Source organism: Zeus faber, assembly GCF_960531495.2.
Source record: "Zeus faber genome assembly, chromosome: 3".
NCBI lineage: Eukaryota > Metazoa > Chordata > Actinopteri > Zeiformes > Zeidae > Zeus > Zeus faber.
The window spans coordinates 15,672,787-15,693,657 of record NC_137190.1 but is presented as its reverse complement, the minus strand read 5'-3'; the positions used below and the strand labels follow the sequence as shown (position 1 = coordinate 15,693,657).

At 42.2% G+C, this 20,871-nt stretch overlaps 2 protein-coding genes across 2 annotated transcripts; one reads left to right on the top strand and one right to left on the bottom strand.

Annotated features, from left to right (window-relative positions):
* The first annotated feature begins 30 nt into the window (after positions 1-30).
* Positions 31-4,838, top strand: LOC307228231 (phenazine biosynthesis-like domain-containing protein 1). The gene is made up of 10 exons (XM_079997838.1): positions 31-162; positions 1,100-1,199; positions 1,979-2,077; positions 2,336-2,445; positions 2,563-2,592; positions 2,791-2,879; positions 3,172-3,263; positions 3,360-3,443; positions 4,102-4,164; positions 4,584-4,838. The coding sequence occupies exons 1-10, from the start codon at positions 79-81 to the stop codon at positions 4,694-4,696; spliced, it is 864 nt and encodes a 287-aa protein (XP_079853964.1). The 5' UTR covers positions 31-78; the 3' UTR covers positions 4,697-4,838.
* Positions 4,839-4,844: 6 nt separating this feature from the next.
* dna2 (DNA replication helicase/nuclease 2) lies at positions 4,845-19,766 on the bottom strand. Its single transcript, XM_079997837.1, has 25 exons — positions 19,664-19,766; positions 18,557-18,613; positions 17,478-18,429; positions 17,087-17,171; positions 16,636-16,782; positions 15,991-16,174; positions 15,614-15,762; positions 13,678-13,800; positions 13,294-13,540; positions 13,025-13,142; positions 12,560-12,716; positions 12,115-12,306; positions 11,418-11,657; positions 10,876-10,989; positions 10,686-10,795; positions 10,334-10,443; positions 9,996-10,124; positions 9,378-9,467; positions 8,692-8,885; positions 8,370-8,459; positions 7,645-7,858; positions 7,323-7,412; positions 6,479-6,664; positions 6,148-6,303; positions 4,845-5,801 (listed from the first exon to the last, which is right to left on the bottom strand). The coding sequence occupies exons 1-25, from the start codon at positions 19,691-19,693 to the stop codon at positions 5,757-5,759; spliced, it is 4,209 nt and encodes a 1,402-aa protein (XP_079853963.1). The 5' UTR covers positions 19,694-19,766; the 3' UTR covers positions 4,845-5,756.
* Between the last annotated feature and the right edge of the window lie 1,105 nt (positions 19,767-20,871).

Below are 20,871 nucleotides of genomic sequence, written 5' to 3'. Positions count from 1 at the left end.
CGTCACTCGGGGCAAAAGTTGATTTGGGGTCCGGCCGAAAACAGGTCAAATCGCACGTTACACGGTCGCCAGTTAATCATGGAGGTTGACGTGATCACAGTTGATGCCTTCACGAATCTGCCGTTTAAAGGGAATCCCGCGGCCGTATGTCCGCTTGTGCGTGTAAGTATTGCGCGACGTGACAAGCATGCCGTCTTTCTGTTTCACTGTTGGATTACCTATTTAATTTGGCTTCTATTGTATGAATCACTGGAATGATCACAAGTAGCTGCGTGTTCTACCCCAAACATACATATTAATCAATTCAAGAAAATCAATACTAAATGTGAAAAATAAATCACTTTAATTCCAAGGTCTCTTTTTTTTTTTTTCTTTCGGACTTTGAAAGCAGCGCAGTCTGTTGACCACTAGATCAATTCAGATTTGCTGCCTTTGCTTTGAGGTAAAGGCCTTGTTCTCTAAAAATTCATTAAGGCTTGTTACCATGTTTGATCGCTTATTATGGGGTCAAAACAAAAAAAAAAAAGACAAAGCTAAATAACAAAATCAATGCAACTCTTATTAGTTACGACTTATGACACAAATTTTCCTGGACAAACCTAGATAATTTGACTTTTCATTGAAAATATTCTTTTTACATTTTCAAATTTTATGTTTACCATTAATTTTATTTTGAATTCAATACATACGGCCCAAACTTGACCCCATGGCATATGCTTCAATTCAAAACTCTAGAGATCTCATTGAGACATGGAGTCAAATTCCCATTAAACACTCTTGAAAACCTCAGAGCTATGGGGCTCTCACCTTTAGATATCTGTTGTAGCCGCTTCCAAGTTAAAGAAGTATAAAGAAAGGATTTTTTATTTTTTATTTAACCGAAGGAGTAGATCATGATGATGTTTTCCATTTGAACGTAATTTGTATGGAGTATTTTTCACAACAATCTTACATTCAATCAATTAGTTCTGTCAATAATTCCATCAAGCTATAAAATCTATTTTGGGCCAGACTTACTAATTGCATAATTACAATATGATCTATCTTTGTTGTCGGTGTGCACAACTTATTTGAGCTTGGTCCTATTTGATTTGAACAGGAATTGAACGATGATCTGTACCAGAGGATAGCAGCCGAGATGAACCTGTCAGAGACGGCTTTCATCATCAGAACCAACCCCTCGGACAACTTCACTACGGGTCAGATATTCCTGTTCAGTGCAAATGCCGCCGATATACACACGACGCCGCCGTCCAAATTGCGGATCATTGATTACGTATCACATATTGACAGGCAAGAAGAATAAGTGACTACAGCCCAAATTAGCCCGGTGTCCATTGCATCAGAATGTGTTTCACCTGTGTGTGCATGTGAACATGAAAAACACTGTTCCAGCAGTCTGACAAGGAACAATGTTACGATGTGCATTGTGGAGAAAACCCTGGATAAGCCCCTTACATTGTTACTTGTTACTCTCTACAGTAAAAGTGCAGTGTGTACAGTATGTAAAAACAAAAATCTAAATAGATACATAATAATAGAAAATGTCTATTTATTCCAGTTTCAAATATCCTCTTCCATGGAAATATTCTTGCCGGAATAAACCATTTATATCATTAAAATGTATTTATAGAAGGAATTCATTTCAGCTCAGCCTGTCTATAGTAAGGAGAAGCAACACAAACTACTATTTGTAGGTATATACACGGTATGAATAATTAGGAATTACTAAGTGAGTAATTATGAAAATGGTGAAGCGGTCCTAAGCATGGGTTTTTGGATAAACTCTTGATGGAAAATGAATCCTAGTCTAAACGTTTAAGGTGTGGCCTGCATTGTAAACGTTTAGCAGCAATAAACTGTAAATTTGTGCAAGAGAGTCACTGACTATCAATTCAAAGAAAGAAGATATTGTTTCATTGGAAGAGTTTGTAAATAGTTTGCCAGAGGTGCTTCTGACTGTGTTACTGATCGACAGGCTCCAGGTTCCGCCTACGGTGGTTCACACCGACCAATGAGGTGAACCTGTGCGGCCACGCCACCCTGGCCTCTGCAGCCGTGCTGTTCCAACACAAGAGTAAGACAAAAAGAGACCAACGCACCATGCAGGCCAATACGTTTAAAGGAATGTTTTATTCAAACAGTGTTCAGATAGGAGGTGTACAACTTAATGACAACCAAAGATCTTTCTTTGTCTTTTGAGAATCTCTCAGGAGTGTTTGAATTTGACCATGCGCATCATCATCATGAGTGCAACCGAATCACCCTCACGTTCATGGCTAAATAATTTCAGCAGACCTTGTTCCGCCTTTCAGTCCACCCTGTTTTTCCTCAGAAAATGTGAATCCCACCTTGGTGTTTGAGACAAAGAGTGGAGATTTGTCTGTGGTGCAGTCTGGAGAGCGCATCGTCATGAACTTCCCTCTCAGCCCACCTATCAGGCAGGTTAGCAACAAGCAGTTAATCCAACAGTTTGCATCCATAATCTCTCTCCCCACATGCCTTATCTCAATGCAAATCACCAAAATACTTACCCCTGTCAAACATCGTATTCATTTGTAGGATCCCAATGAATTTAAGGACATCATCAAGGTCAGTAAGACGACACTTTTTCAGTTGTTGGACGTAACAATTTACTTCACCCCAAATTTGCTTCAAATGAATCACAGGTTCTGTGCAAACTACCTTTTTGCACAGGCATTTCTGATCCCTGCGATTGTCAGTATATGTTGCTCTGTGTGCCTGTACATTCTCCTGTGGATCCACACTTATATTTGTATTTCCGTCCAGGCAGCAGTAGGGAACCACCCAGTACAAGATGTGTATCTCAGCCCCAGCACCAAAAAGCTCATGATTCGACTGGCTGACAGCTGTGAGAGGTGAGAGCATCTATTAAGCTTGATTACATCTTTGATTCATTAAACCTTCCCATAATTCTCCAGTTGATTTAGGGTATGAAGCCTTTGGATTAATGATGTTATGGATTTATGGTACAAGTGACTGATTATGTAGGCCTAATATAGTGTATCACTGCCAACCATCATAGCCTATTTATAGACCCTCCACCTTCTGAGAAATGCCTGTGTGGGCCGAAATGTTGCTTTTAAAAATAAACTGTTTTTGTTTCCAACAATCAGGACAAAGTTTTTTCATACCCTGTATTTGTACCAGGTCTGTTCTAACTAGTTTCAAGGTGGATCCTAACGCTCTTCTGTCCAGCGAGAAGAGCGGCAAGGTAGAGGGACTCATCATCACCATGATTGGTATGACAGATCATTTAACACCCAAGCTTGGATAAAAAAAAAAAACTAAAAAAAACGTTCAAGCGGCTTACCCTCTGTGCATCTTCCGTCCTGCAGGAGCGCCAGACAGCAAGCTGGGTTATGATTTTTACTCCAGATATTTTGCTCCATGGAATGGCATCCCAGAGGATCCAGTCACTGGTAAGAGGAAGTACAAAGGCCCACTGTTGTATGCCTTTGTATGTATGCATTTATGTACTGTTGTATGTTGAGCTGCACATGTTTGCATTGGTGTATATGAGGGGGGGGGGGCAACTGCCTCCTTTGGTTGGAAAAAATGCAGCAAAGGTGCCCTCAAGGTGCCCCTATGGTAGAGAAAACGGCACAAAGTGCGCTCTACATTGCCCCTAGGAGACAGAAAACAGTGTAAATAGAAAATAAAAAATGGTGATCTCTGGGACCAGATAACATCCCCTCCATGCTTCAAAGCCCTATTTGAAGACTCTAGATGGAAAAATATTTATTCTGCTCCCAGGGGAGGGCTATGCTCCTGCAAACATGTTTGCAAACAAACATTTTGTTCCTCAAACCAAACCTATTGTCATTATCTTAATCCGTAGCACACTCACATACATGGCACTTCTAACTGGCCCTTCGGAGATGAGGCCTGTGCGTCTAAAACAACATAGTATATTTACATTGGAACAACCTGAAATTTAAGTGTCTGAGCACTTGTTTCAAAATTCAACCAGATTCAAGGGCAAGACACTGTTGGGAATCAGAATGCCTGTTTTACAGCAAAGCTTTTTTATGTTGGTAAAATGTCTAAATTCTTGTTTCTTCTTTTTCCTCTTTGTAGGTTCTGCACATACAGTATTGGCTTGTTACTGGCATGATAAACTGAGGAAAAAGAAAATGTTAGGTAATGGTAAATTAATGGCAGTACTATAGTAACAACCCAGTACATTCATATTTGGTGTTATTCATAAGATTCCTAGTTTATATTATTTTTCAGTTTGTTTGCAAGCCATTATTTGTTAGTATCAACGCATGCTTAGATCCACAAAAATCCACACTACAGAATCATATCCATTTTAATCTCATATAATTGTATTTATCACAGGTGTGTATGTATTATAAGTTATGGTTACCTACATAATAATTACAGACATAAGTTAGTTAAAATCCTTATAAATAGCTAATATAACATAATAATGAAGTTGTAGCCATGCTCAAATGGCCAATACGAACTACTATACACACAAAAAAAAAAAAAACATTACCAGGTATGTACAGATTATATTGACATGTAAGCGATTCTGTCTGCCTGTGTATGTGCAGCTTACCAGTGTTCGAGCAGAGGTGGAGAGCTGGAGCTGGAAGTGAGGGATGACGGAAGAGTGAACATAGCTGGGCACACGGTCACCGTGCTACAGGGGAAGATTACACTTTAAATGCACATGAAACCATTGCGCTGAAAGTTGACAGGGAACCAGCGATGGTTCTGAAACAATGTCACAATAATAAAGTGGATGATCACACAGTCGCTTAGCGAAGATTTACCAAATAAAAGGAAAAGGACAAACAGCTGTCCAGCGCCATTCAATGCAATGTCATAACGTCATGCAGAAATAAATATGGAGTGTTGGAATTTTCTGTGTTAAAACTATTTATTCACATAGATAATCATATTTATAAAGTTATAAAAAAAATCACAAAACAAACAGAACCAAGCTGTTGGATATCTACAGTAGCGGAGGTAAAAGTTATTAGCCAACCCATTGCTGTAATCATTAATCAGTGTTAAATGGAATACAACACAAAACCAGTTTAAATCCAACACTTCAGTACTAAGAGACTGGACCTGCCTCTTTATCACTTCAATCAGTTCTAATGGATTAAAGCCAAATTATATCAATCAATGCGACATCCAATGGAGGTTTTCTGATCTGAATTTGATAACAACAATAACTGCAAAGAAACATCAATTTGTGAAATGAAAGAAATTATCAATAGTTTGCCATGGTTACATTTTTTTGGTACTTTTCATTTTGAGACAAGGATTTATAAACAGCTCAAACCCAATTGTCGGTTACGTTAGTCAAATGTGCTTCGACAAATATATAAAAAAAAAAAATCAAGTAAACACAGAGGAATGTCTTAGTGTCTGGTCTTGTTTATGGTATCAGTTCGAATTTCACTTCAAACCAAATGCACAAAGGAAGGAAATGCAAGATGTATCAAAATGTGAAGTTATGTTAAAGTTTCTACTCCATCTTCAAGTGCCATCGTTACAATTCCAGGTGAGGTTGTGGTTTTAGTGTAACTAAAATTCCTGCAGCTATAATTCTAAGAACATTTCTTTCATTATTCTCACATTGCTTGGTTCGATTTTGTTTTTTTTCCTGCACCAAAACCAGTCTTCGCGAAATGCTGCTGTATAATACAGCCATTGGCTGCTGTGTTTCGGCTGTGGGGTGAGTGAACACGAGTACATGTGCAGCGGTGCTGCCATCACAGGTGCATGCTGGGAACGGCGGTGTGGGCGGCTGCAGGGAGCTGAACAATGTGAGGGCAGGGCTTAGGAAAACAGGCTTCAGTTTCAACATATACAGTACCTATATTTTACTACCAAAGAATCGTACGGCTGCTCCTATTGCACTTATTTATAGAAATGTTATCTGGAATTTTCATATGGTGTGGTCTGAGAAGTTTTCCAATAGTGACAATAACCTGTATCCAAAAATTGCATTTAATGCACAGTGATAATAGTTGTCAGGGTTTAATAGTGACTGTAGCCCTATTACTCGCCTCATTCCTGCTTATGTTAGATCTGAGGTTTAAAGACAACATCTGACTAGAAGTACAGCTCCTAAAATGTAGTGCGTGTGGTGGGATCGTTTGGAAAGGATATCATGTCTTCCTGTTGGAGGTGACTCAGCAGCTTCTCCAGCGGGGCGTAGCAGCGTAGTGTGGAGGCCGAGCCGACCATCAGCAGCTTGTGTTTGGCCCTGGTCACCGCCACGTTCAGACGACGCCAGTCCTTCAACAGCTCACCCAGCTGCGGGGCAAGGGAGGTGGGGGAGAGAGAGTCGCTCACGTTTGAAACCTTTACGCTGATTAAATATGTTTCTGCCGTTTAACAAAGAGTGTGAAAGAAAAAGAAAAGTAGCGGAGAGACAATATGACGATAACTAAATCAAGATGGTGGGTGAGAGAGAGAGAGACCCACTCACGTGTCCCTCTTCCAAAGTGCTTCTGACAAACGACAGGACGATGACGCTCTTGTCCCGTCCTTGGTATCGGTCGACCGTGTTCACCTCCACGCCGCTGAAGGCACAGGACTGCAGCAGCGCAGAGATGCTCTTCAGCTGCTGCCTGTAGGGGGCAATCACGCCTATATCGCTGGGATTACAACCCGCCTGAAAGGAATGGAAACGAACAGTGGCTGTTGGATGAACACATTTAATGATAAGGGAAATGTTATTTGTGTTTTCACTTTTTAGCCATCTAATTAACAGCAGACATGGTCTCCTCTGTATTAAGACTATTAGGCCTGTTACCTAGGACAGTTCACAAACTTTTTACACCACGTAGCACTATATAATTATGACGGGAATATAAAAGTCTCCACATACCACCAACGCCCTCCCTCAAAATAAACAATATGAAAAACAACTCAAAATATCATCATCCTCTTGATCCTTATTTCAATTCCTTATGGTCCGTGTTTTGAGCCACAATGCAAGGGGAGTGCCTAGGGATGCACCAATCAGACTTTTTCCAGGCCCAATACAGAGACCTGGGCATCGGCCGATACCGAGCACCGATCTGATACCTGATTTATTTTATAACTACAACTATTTTAATTCAAATGTATCACAATTTTAATTATATTTTAATAATTGTAATGTTTTTCTCTGGTGCATAAAACCAGATACCTCATGCATACCACTAGGGGGAGCTCAAGTACCATTAGTATATCAAAGACTGAGCTAGAATATGCATTAGATATACAGTTAATATTGTGAAGAGTTCTAAATGTCATTTTTGCTGATTGAACACAGTCAAGACAAATACCTTTATTAGCAGAGACAGCAGAATGTGCGTCAGAGCAGCTTCAGTGTTGTTGCTGACGCCGCCTTGTTCCACAGTTTCTAATGCCGGCACCTGCAGGGAAAGAGCAAAACATTTCACAGTTTAAGTTAAAGTAGTAGTTTTACTGTCAGGGTTAAAATGTCATATCACAAAAGCGGTGAACCTCTATCTCTTTTCACCAATTTCTAAGGAATTTGGAAACAATTAAACTCCTAGCACAATCAGGTTTTGCCTCCAGAAGCAATGTATGAACACCATTGAAACACGTGTTGTGAAAATTAATTAAGACTTAAAATGCACCAACCAGTGAGGTATCAAGGAAGCAAACTGGGTTGCTGGGCTGAAGTGCAGCGTGCATCCAACCCAAATCGTGCTGGGGGTTTGCGTCAGCCTGGGAGTTGAGTTCTGACTGGACCGAATTTAGGAAAGGCAAGGAGAGCAGGGCAGAGGCCGTCCGCTCAGATCCGGACTCCAGCCGCCCGTCATACATCAGAGAGTTACTCAGAGACATTATTTGCCTGTAAAAACACACACACACACACACACACACACACACACACACACACACACACACACACACACACACACACACACACACACACACACACACACACACACACACACACACACACACACACACACACACACACACACTTTTAAAATACTCCGTCTAATTCAGTGGTTCTCTAACTTTCTTTTGTGAGACCCCCCCCTTGAGACTTCACCAGCACTGGAAGCATTTTTTTCCATCCTCGCCATTAATAACAGAACATTAGGTGACAAAGGTTCAAATAAAAATAACATCATGATTCAATATCAGGAAAATGGTAATGCATGTGTGTGCTGACTAATAAATATTAATAGTCCTTTAAAGTTTAATTAACTTATAGTCATTCTCCAGTAACAAGGTCCACAGGGTATTTATTATCCCAGATGAAAAATACTTTTTATTCCCTAAACTGTAAATATGATAATCAGTACATTTTTTTAATGTAAATAACACTTAGGCATTATTCTGCAAGTGATCACCTGTTCATTCTGTACTGTACATTAAGGTGAACCACGGCTTCGCTGTGGAGTTCCAGGCGCTTAAAGAGGCTTTCATCCATCCCCAGAGACCTGGAGAGTCACACAAATGACATGAAGTGCATATTGTTAATCAAATGCACATTACATACATACAATCGTATGTGTTGATGACAATAACAACTTTTTTTATTTTATTTATTTTTTTTTTATCTACAAATACAGCTGTGCTGGTAAATACAGTGAATGGTTTAAACCTCCCCCCTAAAAATAAAATAAAAAGTCATAGTAATATTTAATATAATAAAAAATATTTGCATTTTACCTCGCTTCACGGTTTTGGACGATTGGAGGCAGTTGTTGGTGATCTCCCACCAACACAAATCTCTTGGCGTAGAACAGAGGTCCAAGGCAGACGGGCTGACTAATCTGGGATGCCTCATCTATGATGCAGAAGTCAAACTGGCGACGTGTGAAGATGGGGTGTTTAATGCCCATAGAGGTGGTGGCCACAACCAGCTAGAACAAGGGACAATGAGAGAAAGGAGGGTGAGAGGATTCATTGTAAAACAATAAAAATGAGATGCCACGACACGCTTAAGGGACACTCCACATCAGAGAAATAAGTTGAGTCTGGTTAGGAGAGAGATGATGAATATGAGTTTCCTTCCCAATGATATTTTCATTTTTCTATTGTTTATAGTGCAGCACTAAGAACACGCCTTTTAATCAAATCTGCTGCAACATTCACCGTGACTCATTTTAAGAATTTAAGGATTCCTTTTTGGCCAGATAAGAGGATTTTTTTTTGGTATATTTTTTTCACAAACCACAAGTTGTTCCTTTACTACTACTTTGACTTCCATGTCTCGCAGACTTGTACAATATGTTCTCCCACATAATACTAAAAACCTATACTTCAGATGGGTTCACCATCCAATCTACATATAAGTTAGTAATTGAAATAATAAAAAAATTAAAATAAATAAAAAACCTGAGGATGCTCCTAACCTCCTTGTTATAAAGCTGCTCCAGCTCGGATAGAGTGTGAACCCCCTTCCTCTTCTCAGTCTCTGTGTAGGGTAGAATGTCTGGATGGACCTAGAGAGAGAGAGAGAGAGAGAGAGAGCCCAACAGACAAGAGAAGAAGGAAGTTGAGAAGGGAAGGAAGGAATTGGCATTGTGAAAGAGGTAGAAAATTCAATTGTTTTTGAGATTTTGTGAGCCTCTTTGGGAATTCCGTCTCGATTTGGTTATAAAGAGTCCAATTTGGGTTGCAGTAAACTGGTTTACACATTGTAGTGGAGCTGTGAAAAAAAGCTAATTGCAGCATGTAATTGTGTTGGATAATATGACAAAAAATACATTTTGATACCACATTAATGTCTGAATGAATGACCTTCATTTGTATGCAAGTGTCTTGCCAACTTGTGTCCCATCCCATATTGTGTGCTATGGATTACTATTAAGACTACCAACACTGTTTTCATATGGCCTTGGTGTAATAAAAAAAACAAATTACTTTATCTGTCCTTAGTTTTATGTTGCTATGGAAATATCTTGATTTGCATGCTGTATCTGTCTTTGTAGAATTCCACTCTAGATGGCCAACTGACGGAATGACCTCACCTTCTGCCCCCGCCCCAGGCGGAGGAAGCCCACCCGAAAGCGCTTGAGCTTCAACAGGATGTTGTCGACAGCCGAGTGGGTGTAACTGGTCAACAGGACACTGAAGCCGCAGGCGTGTAAAATACGAACCTGAGAGGAACAAAGTGAGTGGGTGTTAAATATAAAATAGTGACCAACATAGAAAGAGAGCAGGTCTGGCCAGGGTGGGAATAGCTGATGGCTAGGAACTGGTACGGGTTTTTGAAAGGCCGATGAAAGTCGTTTTGAACAGATGAACCGAGAATTGATTTCAACCAAACTCCTGCCATAGCTCGGTGTTTGTTGATTCTGTTTCTTACCAGGGTACAGATGGTCGTGGTTTTTCCTGTGCCAGGCATTCCGACTATCAGTGTGTAGTCTTTTGACAACAGCACTTTCTTCATGGCCTGCTTCTGGGGCTTGTTCAGACCTAATCACACACAGACACAGACACAGACACACTTCATTGAAAAATGACCATAGCACATTAAGTTGCCATGCGTGACACGGCACGTATCAAATCTTGCATCACAAATAGCCTTTCATTCACTGTCTCAGGAATGTATTTTGTTCTTGTTGCATCAATGCATTTCGCCGCTGCCATCTGACCTCTAGATACAGTGCGTGAAGTAAAAACACAGTGGAGCAGAAATCCTCGGTCCAAGCGTCTACCTTTGAGGATGTTGGCCACAGAGTCCTTTGCCTCTCTGGGCAGAACAGAGCTGAGGTTGGAGATAAACTCTGGTAGCCGCTGCTCAACAACCAGCTCCCTCAGACGATCACTAAAACAGACAAATAAACAGATTCCCATTAGTGTCAAATGCAGAATGTTAAATGCTGTTCTGCGTGCAGCCGCCCACACCTTTCTGGACTGTTGTCCATCAGCCTGGAGAGGTTAGTGAGGTGGGTCGCAAGGCCAACAACGCCTTCGTCCTGGTCCAACCTGAGCACCACGTCACGGAACCTGGACAGGTCCCTGAAACAAACACACAAAAATAAAAAATAAAATAATTAGCTCGACACTTAACACAACCCATCCACCTTCAACTGTCTGATATGTGAAATGCGTGCATGGGCATTTTAATCATCATCTTTAAGTTTTGTCTGGGGTCACAAATTTCAGATTAAATAGAGGGGTTGCTAGATTTATCCCAGAACTATTTGTTTGTATCAGCACCAAGAGGAAAAAAAGTTCTAAAGGCATTGTTGTTCTCAATATATAACTAATAACATCTTTATATTTTGGAATTGCAATAATGAAATGTAATTGGAAATAAGTGAGTCAAAACAACAAACCATTTATTTTCACAGTATGACCCTCACCCTCAATCATTACGTGGGCCCATGTAGAGTCACAGTCACAGGCTCCTTTAGACCAGGGATGTGTATACGTAAGCTTCTCACCGGTCCAGAGTGCAGCTCACTGACAATCTGGCGACATCACACATGTATCCCGTTGCCACGGCGACCAGACGCCCCTCTTGGTCGCTGACGACGATCCGGTCTCCTTCTGCCAAACCGCCGGCGATCTCCTGTCGTGAGGACGCGCCGCTTCGCCGGAATCTGTGCAGGAAAACCCCCTCCGTGTGGACAATCACCGGGCCAGAGATCTGAAGGTTCCCAACACATCCTCCGCTCTTCTCTCTGCCAAGATAAACCTGAGAAACTTAATTTGCTGATGGATGGACTTTTCCCTCTTATTGTTTGCTCCATTCTGTGCTAAATTGAATAACACCAAGGCTGTAACCAAAGTCAACCACCACAGCTTGTTCATTAGGTACAGACTATAACAAGAGGATTACACAGGGGAAATAGATTACAACCGTATCTCTCCATAAAGCAACCTTTTCACTGAACAATCTCTTTTAATGTTTCTTTCATTGTTTTTTCCCTTCTGCTTGTATTTTGATAATTAATACGCAAAACGGAGTGAAGCACTATTATTATCAGATCTGTCGTAATTCAGAAAATAAGTAAATAGTCATTTGATTTACAATTTTTGAAATGTTTCACGTATGCCAATAGGTTGCCATGTAAATGTTTAACTGTATATTTTCATGGTTGTGAGATGTGTGTGTGTGTGTGTGTCTCCAGAGGTTACCTCTCCTCTGCGCTCTGCAGCCACACATGCCTACGGCTATTCTTGGTCTCCATGGTAATAGATTCCAGGCAGCAGAGCAGCAGCCAGTGGGAAAAATATTCTAGGTGCGACACCGCCAAGTGACCGGTCTCCTGCAGCAGGAAGTCGCCCACAGCGTCCTGGGCGATGCCTGAGTTGGAGCCCTGCATCACCCTAAGGGTGGGGGTTTGGAGAGATGGACAATGATGAAGAGGAGGAGAATGGTTAAAGGTAGGGAAACAATTTTCTAAATGTTCTGTTTGTTTTAATGTATTCTCCATTTTGCCACATGTCTGTCTTGTGAAACACTTTATAAATGTGTGTTTTTAAAAAGTGCTACATAAATAAAGCTTTACTCTTTCACTAAACCTTTTACCGTGTTGTTTGTCCGGGTTGGTCAATCTGTGCATTACGCTCTGGCTCTTACCTCTCGTACAGAGCACAGTTTCTCCGCTGGGGACAGTACCGGCAGGTTTGTCTGTCTGTCACCATGTCGGGCAGGTTAGACAGGTGGCTTTTTCCCGCTCTCTTCTCTATGGTGTTTCCAAGGTGATGGGCGAGGGTGTTGCGTAGCATCAGAAGCTCTGGGGCGGACACAGAGGGGAGAACCCTATTACTCAGTATTTCTGGTATTTCGAAAAAAGAATTGTATAGGAATTGGGTTGAATTCAAGGTTTCTGCATCTAATACTCGTGGTGTGTGCAGAATGTCAGTTGATATGGCTGTTGTGATTAAATGTTAAAATTCTATATAAAGTAGTTTATCATCATGTGCAAAACAATACAGCAAGTGTCACATGAGCAATGAAATGCTTGCTCCCAGCGCCACCTCAACAATTTAAGTAGATAAAAAAAGTAATAGTGTGTGTGTGTGCATATGCTTGTGTAGATACCTCTGCAGTCCATGTGAGCAGACACTACAGGAAACAGGTTGCCAGTCTTCAAGTAAAGCAACAGACCAGCTTCAGCATTACCGCGTCTTTCCATACTCATCAGAGTATAAAGGATGACCTAGAGAGAGAGAGAGGGAGGTCTGAAGGGGGTAACCTGGTATGGCATGCAGCATAAAGAACATTTCCCCGTGAGGATTATATAAGCACCAATCATGACCAATCGGATGGGTGTATCTCAAGTCAAACATGTGAATGTGTGCCCCCCTCACCTGACTGCGGTGCTCTATGGAGTTGGTTTCCTTCCCGGTTTTCAGCTCTAGCGGAACAACACATTCCTGGACGATCCTTGGGCCGTCTCTGCGCGGCCGTTGGATCTGGACGCGCGCCGTCACATCTATCTTCCCCTTCAAGCCAAAGCGCGGCGACCAAATGTTCTCCTCTATGTCCGTCAGCTCGGTGACGGTGACCACAGCGGCAGCGGATTCCTGCTGCCTGAAAGAAGCTCTGCTGTTCGAGCTAGGGGGGGAAACTTATTGTGAGTATGGTCCAAGGAATGAAAGGGTGTGTGTGTGTGTGTGTGTGTGTGTGTGTGTGTGTGTGTGTGTGTGTGTGTGTGTGTGTGTGTGTGTGTGTGTGTGCTTGTATTCACATACGGTTTTAGGTTGATGGTCCTTGGCTTTGAGGGATTGAGGTAATCGTTTGCCCAGTCCCCAAGGGAAGGAAGATAATCATGCAGCTCCTGTTTCATCTCTTCCTGAGTAACACCCAAACTGTACCTATGGAGTTAAGATACACACAGAACAAAAACAGGCCTTCAACTTTGAACACCATTAAAGTGATATTACCCGACACACAACTTTAAGACATTTCAAAGAACAAAAGAGTACATGATAGTCAGTCCAACGTCTTCAGTAAATTTTTTTCTTCAACGTCCACATCAAACTCTAATCAGACATTAAGCAACTGGAACTGGGAATGGCAGGTTTCTGTCACTGGCAACCCAGAACGGTCTATGACCTTGAAAATAGGCACCAGCAACTGTCACACATATGGTTCTGGTCAAAACATTACATACAACCCTTATTAAGAATGACTGCAGCACTTACTTCTTTGTCACCAAAAACATTCATGAATTTTGGTTCTTTTATGAATTTATTATGGGTCTTCTGAAAATGTAACCACATCCGCTGAGTCAAACACATACAAACAGCAACTTCAACTATCAATTTTGGGGATGTAGAAAGTTGTGTCAATCAAATTTGCTTTGCGGCATGGCCTCTTAACTTCTTATGAGTGATTGTGTTCGACTACAGCTGGCAACTTCTGAGCCCATTTAAATAGGGCTCGTCTGATACACTCAGACTCTGCCACAAACACTAAAATGGCAAATTCTAAGGAGCTCAGCGCAGATCTGAGAAAGCGGATTGGAGACCACTTGGAGCCATTTCAAAGCAGCTTCAGGTCCCAAGATCAACTGCGCAAACAATTGTTTGCAAGTATAAAGTGCATGTCATAGCTGTGTCACTGCCAGGACCAGGAAGAAAATGCAAGCCATCACCTGGTGCCGAGAGAAACTTGGTCAGGATGGTCAAGAGTGAACCAAGAACCACCAAAAAGCAGGTCTGCGATTAAATAAAAGCTGATGGGACACAGGTGTCAGTGTCCACAGTCAAGCGTGTTTTACATCGCCACGAGCTGAGAGGCTGCCGTGCAAGAAGGAAGCCCTTGCTCCAGAAGCGGCACCTTAAGGCTCGCCGGAAGTTTGCTGCTGATTACATGTACAAAGTAAAGGCCTTCTGGAGGAAAGCTCTGTGGTCAGATGAAACAAAAATGTAGCTATTTGGCCACAATGACCAGAAATGTTTAGAGGAGACAAGGTGAGGCCTTTAACCCCAAGAACAACATACCTACCGTCCAGCATGGTGGTGGCAGCATTATGCTCTGGGCCTGTTTTGCTGCCAGTGGAAATGGTGCTTAACAGAAAGTAAATGGAATAATGAAGGAGGAGGACTACCTCAAAATTTTCTGGAAAACATAAAATCATCAGCACGAAGGTTGGGTCTTGGATGCAGTTGGGTGTTCCAACAGGGCAAAACACACACCAAAGGTGGTGAAGGAATGGCAAAATCAGGCGAGAATGAAGGTTTTGTTGGCCTTCCCAAAGTCCTGGCTTAAACCCCATTCTGCAACATGTCAACCGTGCTGAAGAAACAAGTCTGTGTCTGAATGCCAACGAATTTAGTTGAACTGCACCAATTCTGTCAAGAGGAGTCACCAAAGATTCAACCAGAAGCTTGTGGATGGCTACCAAAAGCACCTAATTGAGGTGAAAATGGCCAAGGAACATGTAACCAAATATTAGCATTGCTGTATATATATTTTTGATCCCGCAGATTTGGTCACATTTTCAGAAAATTAGCATTTTTTTTTTTTTTTTTTGTGACAACGAAGTATGTGCACCAATCATTTCATCACAGAAATATTAGAGTTGTAGAAATGATTGGAAACTCAAGACTGCCATGACATACATGTTCTTTACAAGTGCATGTAAAGTTTTGACCACAACTGTACCCTTCATCAGCTACTTACATATCACTGAGGTGCTGAGGGCTGTGGAGCACCACGCGAGCAAGCTCAGTAAGTTTCTCCATTGAGAAGTCTTTAGTCATGGCGGCTTTCTGGAAAACTTCATGAACCATGGTACCGTTCAGCATCTGCTTTGAATGGCCATCGAAACTCTGAAGCCCCAAAGCAGGGACGGAGAAATGGAGGAGAGAACAAAGGAGGAGGAGGAGAATAAATGGTCGAGGATGGTACGGAAATGTCTAATTGAGTGTCGATTTCAGAGCAGAGAGGTTAACAATTAAGCAGGGAGGGAGTAACAAAACTGTGAGCACTTCACCATTCGATAAAAACGCCAGGACAAATTAAAAAAGGTGCATTCCACCCTGGTCAAGACTTTTCACCTTGAATATTTCCCCCAGCACCGCCCGCCTCATGCAGCGTATGGAGCCGGAGGTGCTGGTTCCTGAGATCAACGTGTCGGGAAGCAAAACCAGGAAGCCCCGGTCTCTGTCCACAAGCCAAGAGCCAGAGTCAGGGCGGCCCTCCAGGTGGACCACGTCGCCGGGGGAGACAGGGCTCATCTCCCTGGAGACAAAGACGGAGATGCGTGACGGAGACCAGAGGGGGAAGCTGTGTCCTTGGTGATTTCAACACGATTAGAGGTACTCTTGGACATCGGAGTGAGTAGACCAAGGATTCACAAATAAAAAATACATTTTGGATGATTTGAATTTGAATTTTATTTTAGTTTAGAGAAGATATAATTTGATTAATTACTTGATCTAAATTTACAATTTGAGGTTCCATCCACAATAACCACCTTGCTTTTAACAAAATAAATAAAAATAAATAAAAAACATTAACATTGACAGAGTGAAGATAGAACTTCCTCCCGTCTAATCACATTTGAACACACACTCCCCCCGTGATTAGACACAAAACACACCCACAGATGAGGAGAATCAAGCCGCTCACACACGATGGGGCAAGAGATGACAATACAAATAAAAATAAAAAGGAATGAGAGCGGTATTCAGCAGACTGACCATCCGTCTTTCAGCCGACATGTCTCCCTGGGCTGTAGTGTTCTCGAACATGTGATCGTCAGTATTTTGTCACTGGGTCTCTCCTCCACGTCCAACACCCAGTAACGGTTGTTAAGGCCTCCCGACAGTATCACATGGTCGGGAATTCTGCGGGAGAGAGGGAATTATTCATATGTACATGTGGAATGAGGGAGAGAGTCAGTGACTCCATTAAAAAAAAAAGGATTTCATGGGTGTTTTGTTGTATTACTCCAACTCAGTCCCAGGTTCAAATCTAACACACAACCTACAGCACATTGTTTGTCTGCTATATACTGTGCAACACACCAAATTTAGCTAAAAAGAGTAAAAGGTTATAACTACGTGTCACATCATGAGATCTCACAGCATGTAATATTTTCTTCTTCTTTCCTCCATGTTCCCCCCATTGGTGATTTTATTCTTTTCTCACCGGGTTACATTTGGTTTCTCCTCCCTAACAACGCCAGCGATCTGATCCATCTCACCATCGAACCACTTGTCCTCCAGGAGCCAATCTAAAGAAGAAATGTTGCACTTTTGTTTGAAAATACAAAAATCACAACGGAAGTAGGTCAATCCTGCTGATACAACTTTTTTAATAGGTCCATCAACGTTGTGTTCCATACCGCAGTGCTTTCATTTTAACTGATTGATGAAATGGAAATGAACCAGTTATTGCGCTCACTTGACTCAGCACTTCACACGTGAGAAAGGAACCGACACCTGGACCATGTCGATGCAACTCAAACGTCCAAAATCGTATCTCGTCGAATCAAGCAAAACGCGATAAAGACAAATACACTCCGACAACCAAACTCTACCTGCATCTGATGATGTCATCGCAAGGCCGTCTCTGCCCGGTGAAGTCCTGGGTGCGTCCGCCGTCTGTCCTTCTGCTACTCTGTCCGCAGCTCCCTCAGTGGGATGTTCCTGCAGTGGGACTGCCCGGGTGTCCAGCGTGTGAGCATCATGACGCTGTGCTTCGGTGTTGGCGGTGCGAGGGTGTGGAGTAGGTGTCGTTTCACCGACTTCCCCCTGAAGTGGCGTCTTCTGCTCCATTATGACAGTAAACACAGAATCGGCTTGAGGCCGCTCTTTCGGTTGTTGTCCGGAGACCCCAGATGAATTTCTCGAACTTCCAAGCCGACTCTCAGCCACAGGCTTCAGCGACGTTGAATTCCTTCCGAGGTCAGTAAACATGGCCTGGTTGTCTTCACTTCCGACTGAGTGCAAATGGCTGTTAGATAAGTTATTTTTACTTGAGGGCCCTTGAGCCGTTTTTGCCACTTCTAAGCTTTTGGTTTTGGGGCCAACGACATAATTTGTTACTTGTATGTTGGCGGTTCGAGACCTCTTGGTATTATGGGATTCTTCGTGACCGAAGAGCCTTTTTACTGAACCAAACGTCCCGTCCTCCATCTTCTCTCTCCCACTTTCAGATCTCCTCCACGCCGCCGATCCTCTGGAGCGGGGACTTCGGCAGAGAGGGGAACGCGGGCCGGCATTCCCCAGACAGGGCGCATCGCCGCTGTGCTGGGGGCATGACCGGTGCTGGTCTTTGGATTTAGCCGCGGCAGCGGGGCGTATCTGACTGTCCGGAGTCTCGGGGATGGACAGGAGATCAGGGGAGGAAGGGAGGATGTTTTCAAGAACACCGAGGATGTTCCTCTTGGTGGGGGAGAACGTGGGGGAGCTTAGACTGGGTTTCTTCTGAGCTTCAGTCTTGTCGAGTCCGGCAGCGGACGTCTCAGATTCGAAAGAAAATGTTGATTCCTGAGAGAATAAGCAACAACAAAAGGTTTTTTTCTGACACAAAATAATTAAATATAAGTTAACTCCGACAATAACAAAGTGAAAACAAAACAGCAATTTAGACGAATAACACATAAACATCCAATACCTTCTGTTTTGGCGGGGAAAAGAAGGACGATATGGTCTTCTGTCCCACCGCTGTCAACTGGGGAAAAAATATTCATCAAAGAGAGTTATGCCAAAGCAGAAAGTTCCCACGGTTGTGGATAATTTCATAATAGTTCTGGATTTTTCCCCTGGTTATTTATAACACACACACACACACACACACAGACACACACACACACACACACACACTTCAACAGTATGAGTAGAAACTGAAATGATAAATTTACATCCCAGTGTTATCCACAGTATATGGATATATAAACATACTGACACCTACATGCACAAACTCAAAAATATATATGACCATATACAGAATGACCAGATAAATTAAATGTAAGTACAGTAACTAATCAAAACGTGGTTATCTCAAAAACCTTATGTAGACACGGTTTTAGATGTACCAAGTTAAGTATGCAAGTACGTGTTCCAGTGCCAAGATATAACAGATCCCGATACAGTAGAATACAGCAACAAGTACGGCTGCACCTTTTCTCCTGCAGATGAGTGCTGATGCAAATCCTAATTACAATGTACAGAAAACAGCGTACGTATCTGGCGTAAGAGTCATTTATGGCTGGCTGGTCATTTAAAGGATAAACAGAAATATATATATAAACCATGAGCTTTAAAAAAAAAAAAAAAAGGTACAAAGCATAGATGTTGAAATAATTAGTAAAATGTATTTAAAAAAGTATAGATATAAAAGTAACTAGCAACATGTATTTTAAAAAAAAAAGTATAGATATTAAAGTAAACACTAACGTGTATTTTAAAAAGTTTAGATATTAAAGTAAACAGTAAAGTGTATTTTAAAAAGTACTTTTATTAAAGTAAACAATAACACACACACACACACACACACACACACACACACACACACACACATATATATATATATATATATATATATATATATATATATATATATATATATATATATATATAAGACATGTATGACAGGAACGTGTACAGAGTAATAATTGATCCCGTTCATACACTCGCACTTTGCACATTTTAATTGACTTGACCTGTTCTGCGTTGTTGTCTAAGTTCTGTTTTCACTGCTTAACCTTCTCCCCCAACGAACCTTGGCGCTCTTTAGTTTGGTCCGACGCATGGTGGCTGCGGCGCGGCCAGGCGGGAGACTTCATCGGGGGGTTAAAGTCCTCATCTCCGGGCGCGCTCCTCCAGCCCCCGGCACCTCGCCGAGTCACACACGCGTTTCGCACGGAGAAACGGCCGCCGCTCGCTCGCTCGCTCCCTCGACGACGGGAGAAACGTTGGCGTTCACCGGCGCGACTGTCGGCGTCGGCGGGAGAGGATCGCGAAGTCGTCGCCTTCAAAACAACGATCGGACAGCGCGCCCGACGGTCGGCAGCGGAAATGACGTCCAATACATTTCTTCTTCTGCGTTTGTTTCATGTTTTGTTGGCGGCTCGCATCCCGTTGCGGAGAATTATCGCCGCCAATTGGAGAACATTGGTACTGACGCAAGAATTGACGGTCAGATCTGGATCCGGATTATTCTAATAATAATAATAATAATAATAATAATAATAACAACAACAATAATAATAATAGTTATTATTATTATTATTATTAGTAGTAGTAGTAGTAGTAGTAGTAGTACTACTAATGTTGTTGTTGTTGTTGTTATTATTATTAATAATAAAGCGGGGCTGGAACCCTATTGTTATCGTTCTGAATGTTATTATTTTGCTCAGACTTCTTCTGGCTAAAACTGTCTGGAACGGAACACACGCGGAAGCTACGGACATGGTTGAGGTGTGGTGAGAACCGGGACGTTGCAAAAATCGTGCGGTCGATATTTCATCCGTATCGAGCCGCATCCAGGCCGAAATGAGTGAACAGCCGCCGCAATATGACTCAAATCAGCCGAACGTCCGCGCTTCACCGACACGCCGATGTTTGAAAACTAATGGAACTCGGTGCGTTTGATGGTAGATGTCTCCGGGAGTGTTTCGATTGATATTTTATCTCGTTGGTCGTTTTGTAAAAGAGGAGACTGTATTCTGATAGAACCCCGTGTTAGGGGCGACCTTGTGGTCCTCCTAACTCTGCTGGATTGGCGAAAAAACACGAAAAAACATGAATCCACAGAAACTTGTCACCGCGTCAGGCCCACACCACTGTGGGAATGAATGGTGCCTTCATGTACAAGGCACGACTAAACTGGACCCCATGAATTGCTGACTGCAGCTACATTTATTTATTTTTATTATTATTATTATTATTATTGTTATTATTATTATTATTGGTTTGATATTGGGTTGT

Bases quoted from the DNA above. Each gene is read 5' to 3' on its own strand.
- LOC307228231 (XM_079997838.1), top strand. From the start codon at position 79: ATGGAGGTTGACGTGATCACAGTTGATGCCTTCACGAATCTGCCGTTT. The intron at 1,200-1,978 runs GTCAGATATTCC...ACTGATCGACAG, and splicing joins CTCGGACAACTTCACTACGG to GCTCCAGGTTCCGCCTACGG. The intron at 4,165-4,583 runs GTAATGGTAAAT...GTGTATGTGCAG, and splicing joins GAGGAAAAAGAAAATGTTAG to CTTACCAGTGTTCGAGCAGA.
- dna2 (XM_079997837.1), bottom strand. From the start codon at position 19,693: ATGCGTCGGACCAAACTAAAGAGCGCCAAG. The intron at 6,665-7,322 runs GTATTTGTCTTG...CATTCCTTTCAG, and splicing joins TGCTGTCTCTGCTAATAAAG to GCGGGTTGTAATCCCAGCGA. The intron at 5,802-6,147 runs CCAAACGATCCC...CACATTGTTCAG, and splicing joins AGGAAGACATGATATCCTTT to CTCCCTGCAGCCGCCCACAC.